General features: G+C 34.3%; 1 protein-coding gene across 2 annotated transcripts in view; it reads right to left on the reverse strand.

Moving 5' to 3' along the window:
• LOC105341304 (fibrocystin-L-like) overlaps window positions 1-13,519 on the reverse strand; it is a 34,296-nt gene that overhangs the window by 19,358 nt on the left and 1,419 nt on the right. Inside the window, exons 2-25 of one of the 2 annotated variants that reach the window (XM_066076095.1) lie at window positions 12,984-13,054; window positions 12,529-12,672; window positions 12,110-12,254; window positions 11,591-11,694; window positions 11,220-11,335; window positions 10,841-10,959; window positions 6,903-7,098; window positions 6,193-6,301; window positions 5,630-5,838; window positions 5,386-5,462; window positions 5,167-5,209; window positions 4,869-5,050; window positions 4,509-4,598; window positions 4,107-4,372; window positions 3,856-3,947; window positions 3,318-3,604; window positions 2,860-3,012; window positions 2,599-2,765; window positions 2,221-2,448; window positions 1,957-2,084; window positions 1,471-1,637; window positions 1,203-1,369; window positions 803-902; window positions 123-506 (exon numbers count right to left, since the gene is read on the reverse strand). In XM_066076095.1, coding sequence (XP_065932167.1) covers window positions 123-506; window positions 803-902; window positions 1,203-1,369; window positions 1,471-1,637; window positions 1,957-2,084; window positions 2,221-2,448; window positions 2,599-2,765; window positions 2,860-3,012; window positions 3,318-3,604; window positions 3,856-3,947; window positions 4,107-4,372; window positions 4,509-4,598; window positions 4,869-5,050; window positions 5,167-5,209; window positions 5,386-5,462; window positions 5,630-5,838; window positions 6,193-6,301; window positions 6,903-7,098; window positions 10,841-10,959; window positions 11,220-11,335; window positions 11,591-11,694; window positions 12,110-12,254; window positions 12,529-12,672; window positions 12,984-13,054 — 3,744 coding nt within the window. Of the gene's footprint in view, window positions 1-122; window positions 507-802; window positions 927-1,202; window positions 1,370-1,470; window positions 1,638-1,956; window positions 2,085-2,220; window positions 2,449-2,598; window positions 2,766-2,859; window positions 3,013-3,317; window positions 3,605-3,855; window positions 3,948-4,106; window positions 4,373-4,508; window positions 4,599-4,868; window positions 5,051-5,166; window positions 5,210-5,385; window positions 5,463-5,629; window positions 5,839-6,192; window positions 6,302-6,902; window positions 7,099-10,840; window positions 10,960-11,219; window positions 11,336-11,590; window positions 11,695-12,109; window positions 12,255-12,528; window positions 12,673-12,983; window positions 13,055-13,519 lie in introns of both variants that reach the window. The other variant, XM_066076094.1, reaches the window with a different exon arrangement.

The following is a 13,519-nucleotide window of genomic DNA, read 5'->3' on the forward strand; positions in this document are numbered from 1 at the left end:
AGAAAAGAACTTTGCAAAAAATGAACACATTAAAATCTGTTATCTGTGTTTCATTTACAGCTGCAATCTTTATACTAATGTATCTTCAGTGGAGACTTTTGTTTGACCTTAGATTGACCTACCTGTTGTAGGGGTCACAGAGGTCACTGTCATGGTGGCGGCCATGCTCCACTCAAAGGTACAGTCCCCGCTACATTTAGTGGGAATGTCATTGATGTAGGCCATCACCTGTGGCTTGTCATGGTATGTCAGCAACATGTCACCTTGAATGGGGTCAAAGGTTATCCCACCATCCTTGACCGTGGCAATGCTTAAAACGATATCTACACCGGACAGTTGACTTGTGAGCGACATCTCCTCCTGATCGCCGGCATTCGTCAGGAAGGCCACACTCAGGTCAAACGCTGCACAGTCTCCATGACGATAAGCATATACCTTCCCCATCTCTGGGAATCCAGATTCCAGCATCTCTATGAGGGATTCCCCGGTAACATCATAGGGAATTCCTGGCAAATAGGGGTCAGACAAAAATTAACATATTTGTAATATGACATCTACAAAATGTGAAGTATAAAATGATCAAAATACCCCTATCTTTATGCTTATCATAGGAACTTTAAAAACAATAATGTACATTGATGAATTTTCTTGATGAACCTTCATATAGCAATAGTTTCATATCAACCAGTCAGTATTAACTGTTTTGACTTTTTGCTGTTGTAAATGAACTTGTAATCATACATGTATATCATAACAGTGTAATAAGTTGTAACTATAAATTGTGAGAACTAGATGGTTGTACCTGATCTGGATTTTCCTTTGAAGTTGACAGTGAAGCTACCCTGAACTGGGGGGGAGGCTGTCTCGGTCCTGATCACAGACACCACACCGCCGGCCACAACCTGAGAATCAGACACATTATGCTGCTACATACACGTAGGCAACACAAGTGAAGTAAAAAAACAAAAACAAAAAAATTTTTGTCAATAAATTATCTTATATGGGGGGGATAGGGTATAAAATTCATAACACTATTCATTAAATTACATGGTTCCCTATCAAAGCTACTCAAAGGGCATGCATTGACTTCTAAAACCTGAATAAAACAAAAATAAAACATGCAGATAACAATTCTGTTAGGACACAACAAAATCTCAAACTGGTAGTACAGGTAAAATTTCAAATTAAAAATTTCGCGGTACCTGGCCACTAACTGACTGGAACTTTGGAAATTTGTAGCCGCAATCAAACGGAACCAGAGTGACCTCGTACGTTGGTGCATTGTTGACGGTTGTCTTGATAACCTTGACCTCATCAATTCTGTAGTCATTGGGAAGGGAAGGTAACATTCTCAGTTCATTTACTGTTGCTGTGGATAAGAACAAGAAAAATGTAAAAAAAAATTTCTCTGCCATCTCTTAAAATGTATAAAACTTTAATTAGTTCTGTGTTTTGTGGATAGATACTTACACATGTCGGCCTCTGTCAGAGTCTGTTGTCGCCCAATCGTCACTTCATCAAACAGAACCTCCGGGTCATCCAGGAAAACCTGGACCTTGGTCAGCACGAAGTTTGTCCCCGTCGGGATATTTCCAGTCAGAGCACCATACATATCAAAACAGGTGTACTTCCAAATGCTAAGAACAAAAAACAAAAATTCATAAAATGATATTTTAATGAAAATGTGTAGAATGCATCTTAACCAATTTACATCTCATGATTTTCAAGGTCTTGGAATAATTTTTTTTTATATCATTTATATGTTTATTTTTTATTTTGTGGATGAGTGGAATGGATGAGTGAAATATAGCCTGTGGATGTTCCTGATTTGAACATATTTTATAGAATTAACATGCATAAATAACATAACTGGATTAACAGTAGGCAGCAGGCATTGCCTACATAGACCTACACACTGTCTTGTAAATTGATTGTAAGGAGCGACAGAAGACTTACTCTGCTGTCTGGTCCATGCTGTGTGAAAAGGTTGAGGATTTTCCACTCTGTTCTGCATTTTGGTCGTCGGTGTATGAGTAGTACAGCCTCACAGAATTTTTCACTAAACCCTTGTAGGCAAAACACAACTAGAAAGGAAAAGAAACACAATAATGATACAAATTTATATCACAATCTCAAATCTAATCCAATTTTCATTACATGTAAGAATAACTTTATGTTAGCCTTAGGAAAAAAAAAGATTTTGAAGAAAGAAGTCTTTACCATTCTGACACTTTGCCCTAGGGTCATTCCAGTTTCTTCATCTTTGTAGAGGAACCAAGGATTCTTCACTGAGTACTTCCCACAGAAAGCCTCCTTATCCCCCACTCTGGTCCCTCCCAGTCCCTTTGGAATGCCCCCTTCAAACGTATGATGAACTTTAGTAGCTACTGGACTGGCAATGGCCTTTGGACATCTGACTCCAAAAAGTTTTGTCAATTCAGTTTGCATCTGTAATTTGAAGAAGAAAAAAAATCAAACCTTATTCTTTAAGACAAACTTTGAGTACATACAACAAAACAAACATTCATTTAAGATAAATTCTGTGTTTAAGATTATAGCAAAAATTTCTGAAATGCATGTGTATGTATATGTACTTACATCACCAGCAGATAAATCGTAAGGCAACAAAGGTGATGTCACTCCAGCCATACTCAAAGTAAAATACTCTCCATTGGGTACCCCTTTTTTTTGCTCGGTGACAGAAATTCCAAGGGTCTCTCCATTTGATCCAGGGTATGTCTTGTATTGAAGATCAGGTACATCACCTATAAGTATATTTCGATAAATTAATAACAAATTAAGTTTTTCTAGGTTATTTATTTTAAAATTATAAATAAAAGTTTTGAATTATTAACTTGCCTCTTTTTGAAGAGAAGGTGATGGTCAACACAATACCAGCTCCGTTGGCTTTAGGGGCAGCGGTCACTGTTAGAGATTCCGAGGAATGGAAGACGGGAAGTTGCAAAAGGGCATTTCCAATGTCAGTTTCAGATGTGGATGTTGTTAGAAGGGCTGAAAAAAAAATAGGATTTGTATCTCTGTAAGACATTTGTGGAAAAAATTCCTCTGTAAGTAAACCAACAATTTGCGTTTAACTTAATAATAACAATAAAAAGTCCAGAATATGGGAAAAACATACACATTGAGATGTAGAAGCCACATTTAAAATTTTCATAAAATTCATGTCATGAAAATCTTTTAAAATCTTAAATCATGTAAGAATTACTGAATTTACCCAGGTTTAGCCATATATATAATATTTGAAGTTAATATCAAAATTCTAATGAAATGATTTCCTGTTTTAAAGGGATACTCACTAGTGTAAACTTTATCTAGACCCAGTCTAAAGGTCGCATCAGAAAATCCTCCACTGTTCTCAGTCAGATCCACCACTTGCACTTCATCCACGCTGGTTCTGGTGGAAAATCCACTCAGAGTGATCGTCTGCTTCTCTCTAACGATGCTGGAGCTGACAGAGATTTTCTGATTCTCCTGCTTGGCTGCTGGAATGCTCTCATTGGTCAGTTTAGTGTTGTACAGATGGGCAGCAACCTTAGCAAATGCTTCACCAGAATTCTCTCGGTGAAGAATTTCCAGGTAATACCTAAGAATACAAGATTTTTTTAACTTTCAAATGTGTTATACAAACTTTCAGAAGCTTCAAAAGTGCTAAATAGCAATAATATGATTAGAGTTACATGTATTTCAAGTCATACTCCATCTTCTTTTATCTCAACTTATTCTATATGATGTTGTACTTAAAGAGTATCTACAAGGTCATTATTTTTTAGGCTAGCAAGTGATTATTAGCAATGCATTACAGGGTTTTTAGTATTATCAAATTGATTAACTCACTTATTGTTTGCAGTGAGGTCAATTCTCTGTGACTTCTGCTCTGGATATTTGCTATAAGATTTGGTGTTGGACTTCACAAAGGCTATCTTGGTCTGCAAAAAATACACAAAATTACAATGAAATTAAACAATTTTTAAAAAACATAATACATGTGTATTACAATATGTGGATGAACTTTCAGAAAGCAAGTTTGTAATATGTTCTTTCATTTTCTCAAAAGTCAAACTGAAAAATATACAGCTATGTTTTACCTTATCATTGGGGTTTTCACTGTTACTCAAGTAGAGGCTTGCTCCATCATCAGCCTTGACCATAAACGAATAATTTCCAGAGAACGGTGGAATGAAGTACCCACGGGCCCGTGACACATAGTTATCCATTTCTTCACTGAAGTATGTCTTATCCGTGTGCGACAGGATGTAGTCTGAGGCGGAATTGTTAAAAAGCAGAACATCGTCCAAATTGGAGTGTGATTTGGTTGTGGTATTCCAGATCTCCAGTGTCAAACCTCTGTTGCCTACAAAAACACAGAAAAAAACCTAAATTAGTCACAGAAATATACATAACTCAGTGACCATTCAAACGCTCTCATGTAAACATAGAAATTTGAAAGTTTTTCCCTACTGGGTTGTTTAATTTTTTTTTTTTTTTACCTGAGAAAGTAGTTGGAACAGGTGATGGCTGTGCAGAAGTTGTGCAAATGATTTCTGTGGATGTCAGTGACTCGACATTACATTTTCTTCCTGAAATTGTTTTGACAAAAGGTATTACAATGAATAAAAATATGTGTTTAAAATTTATTCTTAAACATTACTAATTTATTCTATTAAAAAAATAAATCAATTATGTGTTTTATCCTTTCTCCTTTTGCATAACCAATTATTTTTAATTTTAAGCAATCTGAAGATTTATCAAATTAATATTTTCTTTGTAGTTCAAATAAAAAACATCAAAAGTAATTACACCCCCCCCCCCCCCATTTATTTTTTTTTACAAATAAAGAGTTTGGTCACCTCCAACATAGACTTGGCTCTTTGCCTTGGTTTCATCAAAGTTGCGTCCAGTAACGGTGACCTTGGTACACCCTTCGATGCTGCCAGTGCTTGGTGAGACGGATGTGATTTCTGCGTAGGTCTGGTATTGGTAGATCTGTCCATTACGACTCAAATAGAGGCTGCTTCCTTGGCGACAAGATCTACAAAAGTTGTGCATAAACACCATTACATCAAAACCTCATTAATTTCTAAATATAACGGGATGTTAAACAAAACTTCAGAAAAGTATTGGAAATTGAGTACCAGTAATACATACCTTCCAAATCCATCACTAATGATAAAGCTTGCATTGTTGTTGCCTGTATGAATAAAAGTTAAGTTATTTTATCATAAAGTTCATTTTTTTCCTAGTATCATTTTAAAATATGCTTGATTTGACTAGTTTACATCTAAATGCATTTTTAACTTCAAGTATTGCTTGTATAATCTATATAAATCAACTTCACAAGTGAAATAGAGATACATAAAGACTCACCGACAAAAGATCCTCCAAGTTTACATTTCATGTATCCATCGTTACTTGTACCATCATTATTAAGGGCCATTCCATAGCTATGACAACGAATAAAATTGTTTATTTCAATGATAAATCATTTTCCCCATTAAAAGTTCCTGCTCCTTGCTAATTAATACTGTTGATCAAAAATGTTCGCTGTATTAAAGTACATATTTTCATCATTATCAAATAATGAATGACCAATCGATAATTAAACACTTACAAGACATCATTCTCATTTTCCTTCTTCAGCTGACACAACATGGGGCCCCCGTACACCCTCACGATTTTCTCTGTCCTCCCGTTAGAGCTCACTTCCACATTGGTGTCGAAGCGATCGGTAAACATCTTTCCCCTGATCGTAATAACACTACCGGGGGCCACTGCTTCACTGTCAAGGGAGGTAATTGTAGGTGTTCTCCCCGAATGTGGCTATCATTAAATAGGATTTGAGTTATTTTTAATGGCTGGCTCTGGGAAAGTTGGTATTGTACTTGATTTGACATGTAGATTTTGTTTATAAGAAACACGCATTAAATTTCACTAGGATTCAATTTGATCAGTATGCATTTTGTAAATTTATTAACCATGAATATTATATATTGAATATAGCCCAATCTTCATAACTATATAAAGAGAAAGGGCATATCAAAATCATCATGCTGTGAAATAATAATGCACAACTTTCAATTTCTAAAGTAATCTATGTAATCATTGAAAGTTGATTTTGATCAATGTAAACAGAAAGTTTGAATTTCCGACATAAGTGATTTCACAAACTCTTACCCTAAATCGACATTTGCTGCTGGTGGCACTGCCACAGTGTTTATTTTCTGGCACCTTTTTCCCGTCAACAGTAAGTCTGACATAATATGTGTCATCTTTCATTCCAGGTCTAAAAAACAAATCATAATTAAATTAATATACATATCATCTGGACAAAATTTACAATCAGATAATTGCAGAATAAATATTAATTTGGGAAGTTTTCAGCTTGCAGTAAAAAATTTGAGACTTTTATTGTTTGTCAGTTTTATATGTATGATGGCCCCAAACCTTTCTTGCTATTTCATGTATTATTTATGGAGGTCTATCAATTAATATTATACAATTAAAAAGAATAAAATTTTGTTGTTATGACAGATTAATTAAAAGCAATAAGCAATAAAACTGGCAATCAGTTGGCATGCACTTTAGAAAAGAATTCAAAATAAATAATAGGTGGTTAAGTGAGGGAGAGAGGGGTGTCTATGAAATTTGGTATATGTGCACTTTTAATAATTAAGGTATATTAAACAAAAATTTTAAATGCTTTGAGTAATAACTATATTGTTTATTTTAAGTTATAGTACACTGTATAATGGGTATTTAGCAAAAATCTAATAATGTCATAAATCATGTAAATTGGACAATTCATGTCATTCAGATTGAAAGAGGTAAACAGTGTGCATTATTCAATTGCTGTTTCAAAATCTGAAATCTATGTGGCGACTTACGGAGTGTAACACATGACCTTGACCTCGGTGGTGCCGTCCTTGCTGACCGGACAGTCGTAGGAGGTGGATCCCGACACCAGCTGTACCTGGTTGCCCTCATTGATGTTATCCTGGGAGAAGCCCCGCCCACTGATGAGGAGGCGTGTCTCTCCACACAGACTGCCCTCTGTTGGAGTGATGGAGTCCACTTGGGGCTCTGAAATTGATCCAACACACAAAATCAATTTGATTTTAACTGGTTATATACGTGTGACAAAGAGATCAATACTTTTATTGTGATAGCAGAGTGACCATCTCTGTTCAAAAGGAATACCATGTAGTTGTATCTATTTATTGAAATACTATTTACATTGCCTCTATCATGGTCATATACATATAGTTTCCTATTCACACACTGCTTCTATACAAAGCGTAATTGAGTTAGAACTAAACGGCCATGCATGCTTATATATTGGCAATTCCATCAATAAAATTGATCAATATACAATGTACATATGTTTAGTTAGATTTCTTTGTGACTATTGGAATTGTCATTCATTTTGTAAATGACATACTTATGGTTCACCTTTTGAATACTGGTAGTTTATACCAAAAACAATTATGAAAGAGCAATAACGCAGAAACAAAATAGCAATGGGACTAGATCAGTGTTATCATGTATAGCAGAAAATTGACATCAATGCCCTTGATCAGCTGTTGGCGGAGATATCTAATCTTTCACTATTCCCCACACAGTTTCATGAAAAAACCAACCCAAATTCATTATGATTTAAAATTTGATGGTGGAATCTTTTACAAAATTATCAATAGAAGGAAAGTTAAAATGGCTGCTCTTTCGAGGTTCAAATTGCAAAAACTAATTGTTACAGCATCTTATTAATAATGACACAGAACATTTACCCTGTCTAGGTGGTATATTTTATATATATATATACATATATATATCAGCTATAATTGTGTGGTTGTTTATCGTATATATAGCTTTGTCATTGCACATAAGCATCATTGGAAATTAAGACTATCATGGGGAAAAAAAAATTAAAAATGCATCATTCAACATGGAGATCGATCAAAGCCAAGGACAGGATCTAAAAAATTTTTAAAAGCACTTCAAAGGCCACCTTAAAGGCTTCACACCTGTGGACTTATCGAATATACAATCCTAAACATAAAGAGAAACAATTAACCATGTCAGTTGCTGTGACATTCGAAACTTGCCATAAAAACCTAACCTATGTTTTATACACGATACATCCTTCATTGAATAAACATTACTGCTTCGGATGGCTTGAATGACCTAGCTAGCTATGAATAATTAAGATTGCTTATAATTTTTATTCCCTCCATAAAAAATGCTCTTTGTTCTGTTTGGGTACATTGGTACTCAAGTATTAAGATAAAGTAAACCTGGTTACTTCAAAAAACATATACCTGGTTAGCGATAAAAACCATTTTTAATTATTAAAAAAACCTTTAAATGAATAGGAAAAAAATATGCTCCACAATTGATCTTGATGGGTCAAGGTCACAAGCTCTAAGCAAAGATGATTATAAATGAGTTGACACTTTTAAGTCTCATTTACTTATCATTCAATTTAAGAAAAAAAAATTATTAACATATCAATCAGTGAAAAAAAAATTAGTAAAATGTTAACTTTCAAGATGGCAATTTTTTCAGCTAGATTTAATTTTGAAATAACCATGATTATATATAAATGGAATAAGGCTGAATTAATTAGAAAGGAAATGTTCATTCAATGATCTTTTAAAGCTTTATACACATTTAATCATATACTGGTATGTATCATCTATTCCTCTTAGTCTAGTCCCTAAATATTCACCTTTCAAAGTTTGATTTAACACCACTTATTTTATAATAGTTTTCATCCTTATAAAATCTCTTGATGTATTATAATCTCATTAAAAACATATAAAACCAATTACATAAACCGCCCTATAGAAATTGATTTCATTCGCAGGTAAGAATTATTTATACCTTTAGGTGCTCTTTCGACTGCAAATATTTTTATTTTTAAATGTCTTTCGTTATAAAAAGTTAATTTAGATGGCTTTTGTCACACGTAAATACAAAAAGCCAATATTTGCATTCAATCACTTCAATCTTTTCTTGGACGTGTAAACGTACGTCATTCTTGTTTCAAACGTATTAAGAACCTAATATTTCTACCTGTACTCTAAAATAGCAGTGTTTGGGGAGTGTTTTATTTTATTTTTCTTTTAAACTTTATTACATTGCTCACGTCAGCAATTTTGCGTTTGTTTAAATGCTTAAGAAACACTAAAACTATAATCTTTAATTTATTTTCTAGTAATACTTACAATATTTATTCTCAGAAATGTCTGTCATTTTAATCAATTTATTTATTGACAGCAGAAAACAAGAAATGTTATCTTCTGAATACCAGAGACATGGCCAGTGAACGAATATTAGATAAAACCATGGAATTTAATAAATTCTTAACCTACAAATATATACTACTTAAAATCACACATTATACATTTATGAATCTAAGTGAAAAAAAAAATCTATGTTTATACAGGGCTGAGCTTGCTGAGAAAGATAATCAGAGTTGGATTTACGTTTCAGTGGCGTCAGACGCAAATTGAAAGTTGGGGGGAGGGGGGGGGGAGGGGGTTATAGAAAATCTTGACAAGCGAAGAATAAAAAAAAAGATATAGCCTACCAACGATAATAATTTTTATTTCCATAACAGCACGGACCAAGTTTTCGGATAAATGCAGCGAAACGCATACATATTGGACAGAGAGTGACAAAAACAATCAAAATCAATAATAGTCACGTTATCCCCTCCCTCCCCCCTGCCGACCCTTGTTGAAAATAAAATGGACGATACAAATACTTACATGTACTAATAAAACATTTTTTTCCATTACATAAACCATGCTAATAAGTTGATCAGTTTAAAAGAGAGGTTCCATCGGTTGTGAGATGTTTATCTATTTTTTTTTTCATTTTTCCCGCTCGGATTTGATTTAACATTGCTAAAATTGAAACCGATACGGGGAGCCCGACTTTTCCAGCGAAAGTGTTGGAAGGAGTCGGGTGGGGATCTTAACTTAATTTAATAACAATGTTCATAAGAAATAGATAAGATGTTAATATTGTTACAGTATTCAATCAAATAATATCGTATCAGACATACAGTGTGTATTTATTTTTGTTTTATTTTTTACATTTTTGTACATGTATGTTGCTCGATTTCACCTCCACCCCTAGGCACCCCGAAATAAACAAATGCTCAAATTTGAATGAACTTTTTTCCTTTTCTTAAAATACAGATAAAATAAATTGTAAAATAATCAAAACTGACATCAGTGTAAAAATATTAACATGTAACGTTACAGTATATTATTGGCAATTTTCACGCTTAATCTTGAACTGTATCAAATTATTATAATAATGCATGTAGGCCTTCATGAATATCTTTTGATCGTTTCTGACCATTCTTATATAATAATTTCCATGCGCGGATCTAGGGGGGGGGGGGGGTTTAGAGGGATCCGGACCCCCACCCCCCCCCCCCCCCCAGTAAAATTCAAATTTCTTTAAATTACATTAGGCCTATAAAATTACCAAAAATATGCCTCGGACCCCCCCCCCCCCCCCCCTCCCCGGCAAACTCAGATAATCGTCGGACCACCCCCCCCCCCCCCCGGGGGAAAAAATTTCTGGATCTGTGCATGATTTCTTTCAACTTGCTCTGAAGTATAATATTTTCTATTTTGTAGCCTAGTATAGGTATACATACACCCAGATAAAATTAGCGCCTCGGCTCATAAGAAATAGATCAAAAAGGAAAAATGACAATATTATTGACACGAATGGTACAGTACAGAAATACGACTTGTTTCACCAGTCGATCGCATGCATAAATAATCATAGTGTGCATGCTTACCCACGACGTTTGTATTTCCGCTTCCGTCGTCACATAAATTCTTAGCACAAGTGGTTCCACTCGGACAAGCTGAACAGGGAGTTCCCGTTAGGTATGGAAATTGTTTGTTGTAGTTTCCCCTTAAAGCAAAACAAAGCATATAACTAAGATCACTACATGTAATTTTTATATAAATAATGAATAAAATATGAAATTGATCTGATTTGATATTTTAAAGAAATTACTAAATATATCAGAATATAAAAAGCAGCAATTATACTGAAATTGATATTTCATTACAAAACTTATCTTGTTCTTCCATATTCGTGAAAAGGAGTGCAATAATTATTGAGTAAAGTTATATTCCCATAGACCTGATAAGTTGAAACCCGTGACTTACCCTGGACCGTAGTTGCAGACGACAATGGTCCCGCCATTGAATGATGAACTCAGTCCGGTAAATGATGAACACGTGTGGGCAGCACAGCCTACATATTCCGAATTAGCCCATACGACCTTTGCAGGAAAAACAAATCATGGTAAATGGAAAGGATTTATCGATTCGGTGTTGTTAAACGTCCCGTTCAAAAATAATGTATCGTGTCGCATTTTGCTGTGACAAAGTACCTTGTATGACTTGAGCGCGTAAATAAATCGCCTTTTTTACATCACATTTTGTAAATTGATGATAAATTATTTGATATATGAATATAAAGATAAAATTAATATTATACATAATTAATTATAAGAGATTGAAGTAGGAGCATGTACCTGCGTGTAGTGTCCGCATACGGCGCTGCAGGCCTTAGTGCTGTACGTGTAGTCTGTCTTCTCATCGTCCCAAGCCTTCACCGCCGCCGTTGGACTTGCTGTACCTGATGCAAATTCAGTTATAATCTAAAGTTAGTTTTATTTTTCTAAAATAAAAATTAAATTGACTTTTCATTTGATTCCAAAATTGTATATCTTAGTCGGCCATTATAAAAAAGAGTTTATATTAGCTGATCTAAAAAGCCACGTTTCAAGAAAACTTGATATATATTCCTTCTCTCTCTCTCTCTCTCTCTCTCTCTCTCTCTCTCTCTCTCTCTCTCTCTCTCTCTCTCTCTCTCTCTCTCTCTCTCTCTCAAATAATCATAATTAATTCACGTTAATTTTTTTTTAGTCTTCACCGAACTTGCAGACGTATTAAATATTTTTTTTTTTTTGTTAACCGTTAAAAAGTTACAAAATCATTTCAAAATAATACCTAATTCGTGTTCCCCAAAAATGTTTTTAAAAAATACTCACTTCTAGAAGTAACGTAAAGATTTTCTCCAACGTAACTGAATTGTGACGTCAGAGCTTGCGTATCTGAGGTGCGCGCTGCATTGTGCCCCCATATACATTTTTTAGCGTAGTTTTCCGCCACTGTAGCAAGTTCAGCACTCCATTTCTAAAATTAACACAATATAAATATTAAATCTATACATGTAAATATCAGTTTCATTTTGGGTCCAGCTCCCTTCAAAATACCTTAATATATATTGTTTGCAATTTATTTTAAAGAAATGAAAGCAAGTCAAAGATTGACATTTTTCAGCTATAATGATACATCTCGTTCAAAAAGCGATTGATCCATAAATTTGTCTATTGCTCTCCCTCCAGGAGGCTGTGATTTTAAATATTTAATGGCATAAATTTATTCTTAAATGGTTTTAATTACTGACCATTTTCAGCATATTTGTGGCTGTGGGGCTGACGATGGATCGTGCGTCATTGTGTGCGTCTAGGTACTCCTGTGACGCAGTGGACGCCTGCCGACGCTGCCGCGTGCTACGAACCACTCCGACCCTGCCAGCAGGGTTGCTCAACTATTCAGAGAGAAAATCAAAACTAAACTAAAATAAAAACTTTGAATGTTTATACAAAATTTCATTTTAACTCCGTTTACCATCCGTCCTACATGCAATAAATCGTTACGTCTGACTAGTCTAGTGTGGTATGCGACGAAAATTGAATTAAAAAACTTTAAAATTAAAAAAAAATAATATTAGGAAAAAATGATATGAATTTTTTATATAAAGGTTTGTTGTGTTCTAATGTTGAGACATGTTCCATTTGATCGGTTCAATGCATAATGAATCAGTTTGCGTGCTGTTTTGCAGAAAATTGAACCCCGTACCTCGAGCTCAGGTAATTGATCGGCTGTTGCCACATCTCGTTGGTACACCTGGAAGTCTAGTGCATTTGTACCTAAAACCAAAAAATTATATAAAAAAAAAAATAAATGATTAAAATGATTGAAATGTCCCAAATTAGAATGGTTGTAAATGCCCCAAGGGCATGACGTCATTTTTTTCTTGCTTTGATTAGATCTCCAAAATCTGGATGACGGTTTTTAACTGTATTTTTAATCTTACTCTGGCATTTTACAATAATGAATCGATACAGTTTAATTTTGGTAAATCTTTTATTGCAAAAATATACTAGTGACAACTTTTACGGTGGCAGTGAGATGCATTTAGAAGATTAACCATTCGATTTTTTTCTCACTTTCTTCATTGTTTATTTCTTCTTTTGAGTGTTATATAAAGCGATTTTAAAATGACTGCACGATTCTCTTTAAATTCTCCATTTGTTAAGCAATAGTATATATAAGTGTTATTATTTTTTTAGGAGGAGACACAAAGAAATCGGATTATTTCACGTTTGATGATA

This window comes from Magallana gigas, chromosome 2, assembly GCF_963853765.1.
Source record: "Magallana gigas chromosome 2, xbMagGiga1.1, whole genome shotgun sequence".
Lineage (NCBI taxonomy): Eukaryota > Metazoa > Mollusca > Bivalvia > Ostreida > Ostreidae > Magallana > Magallana gigas.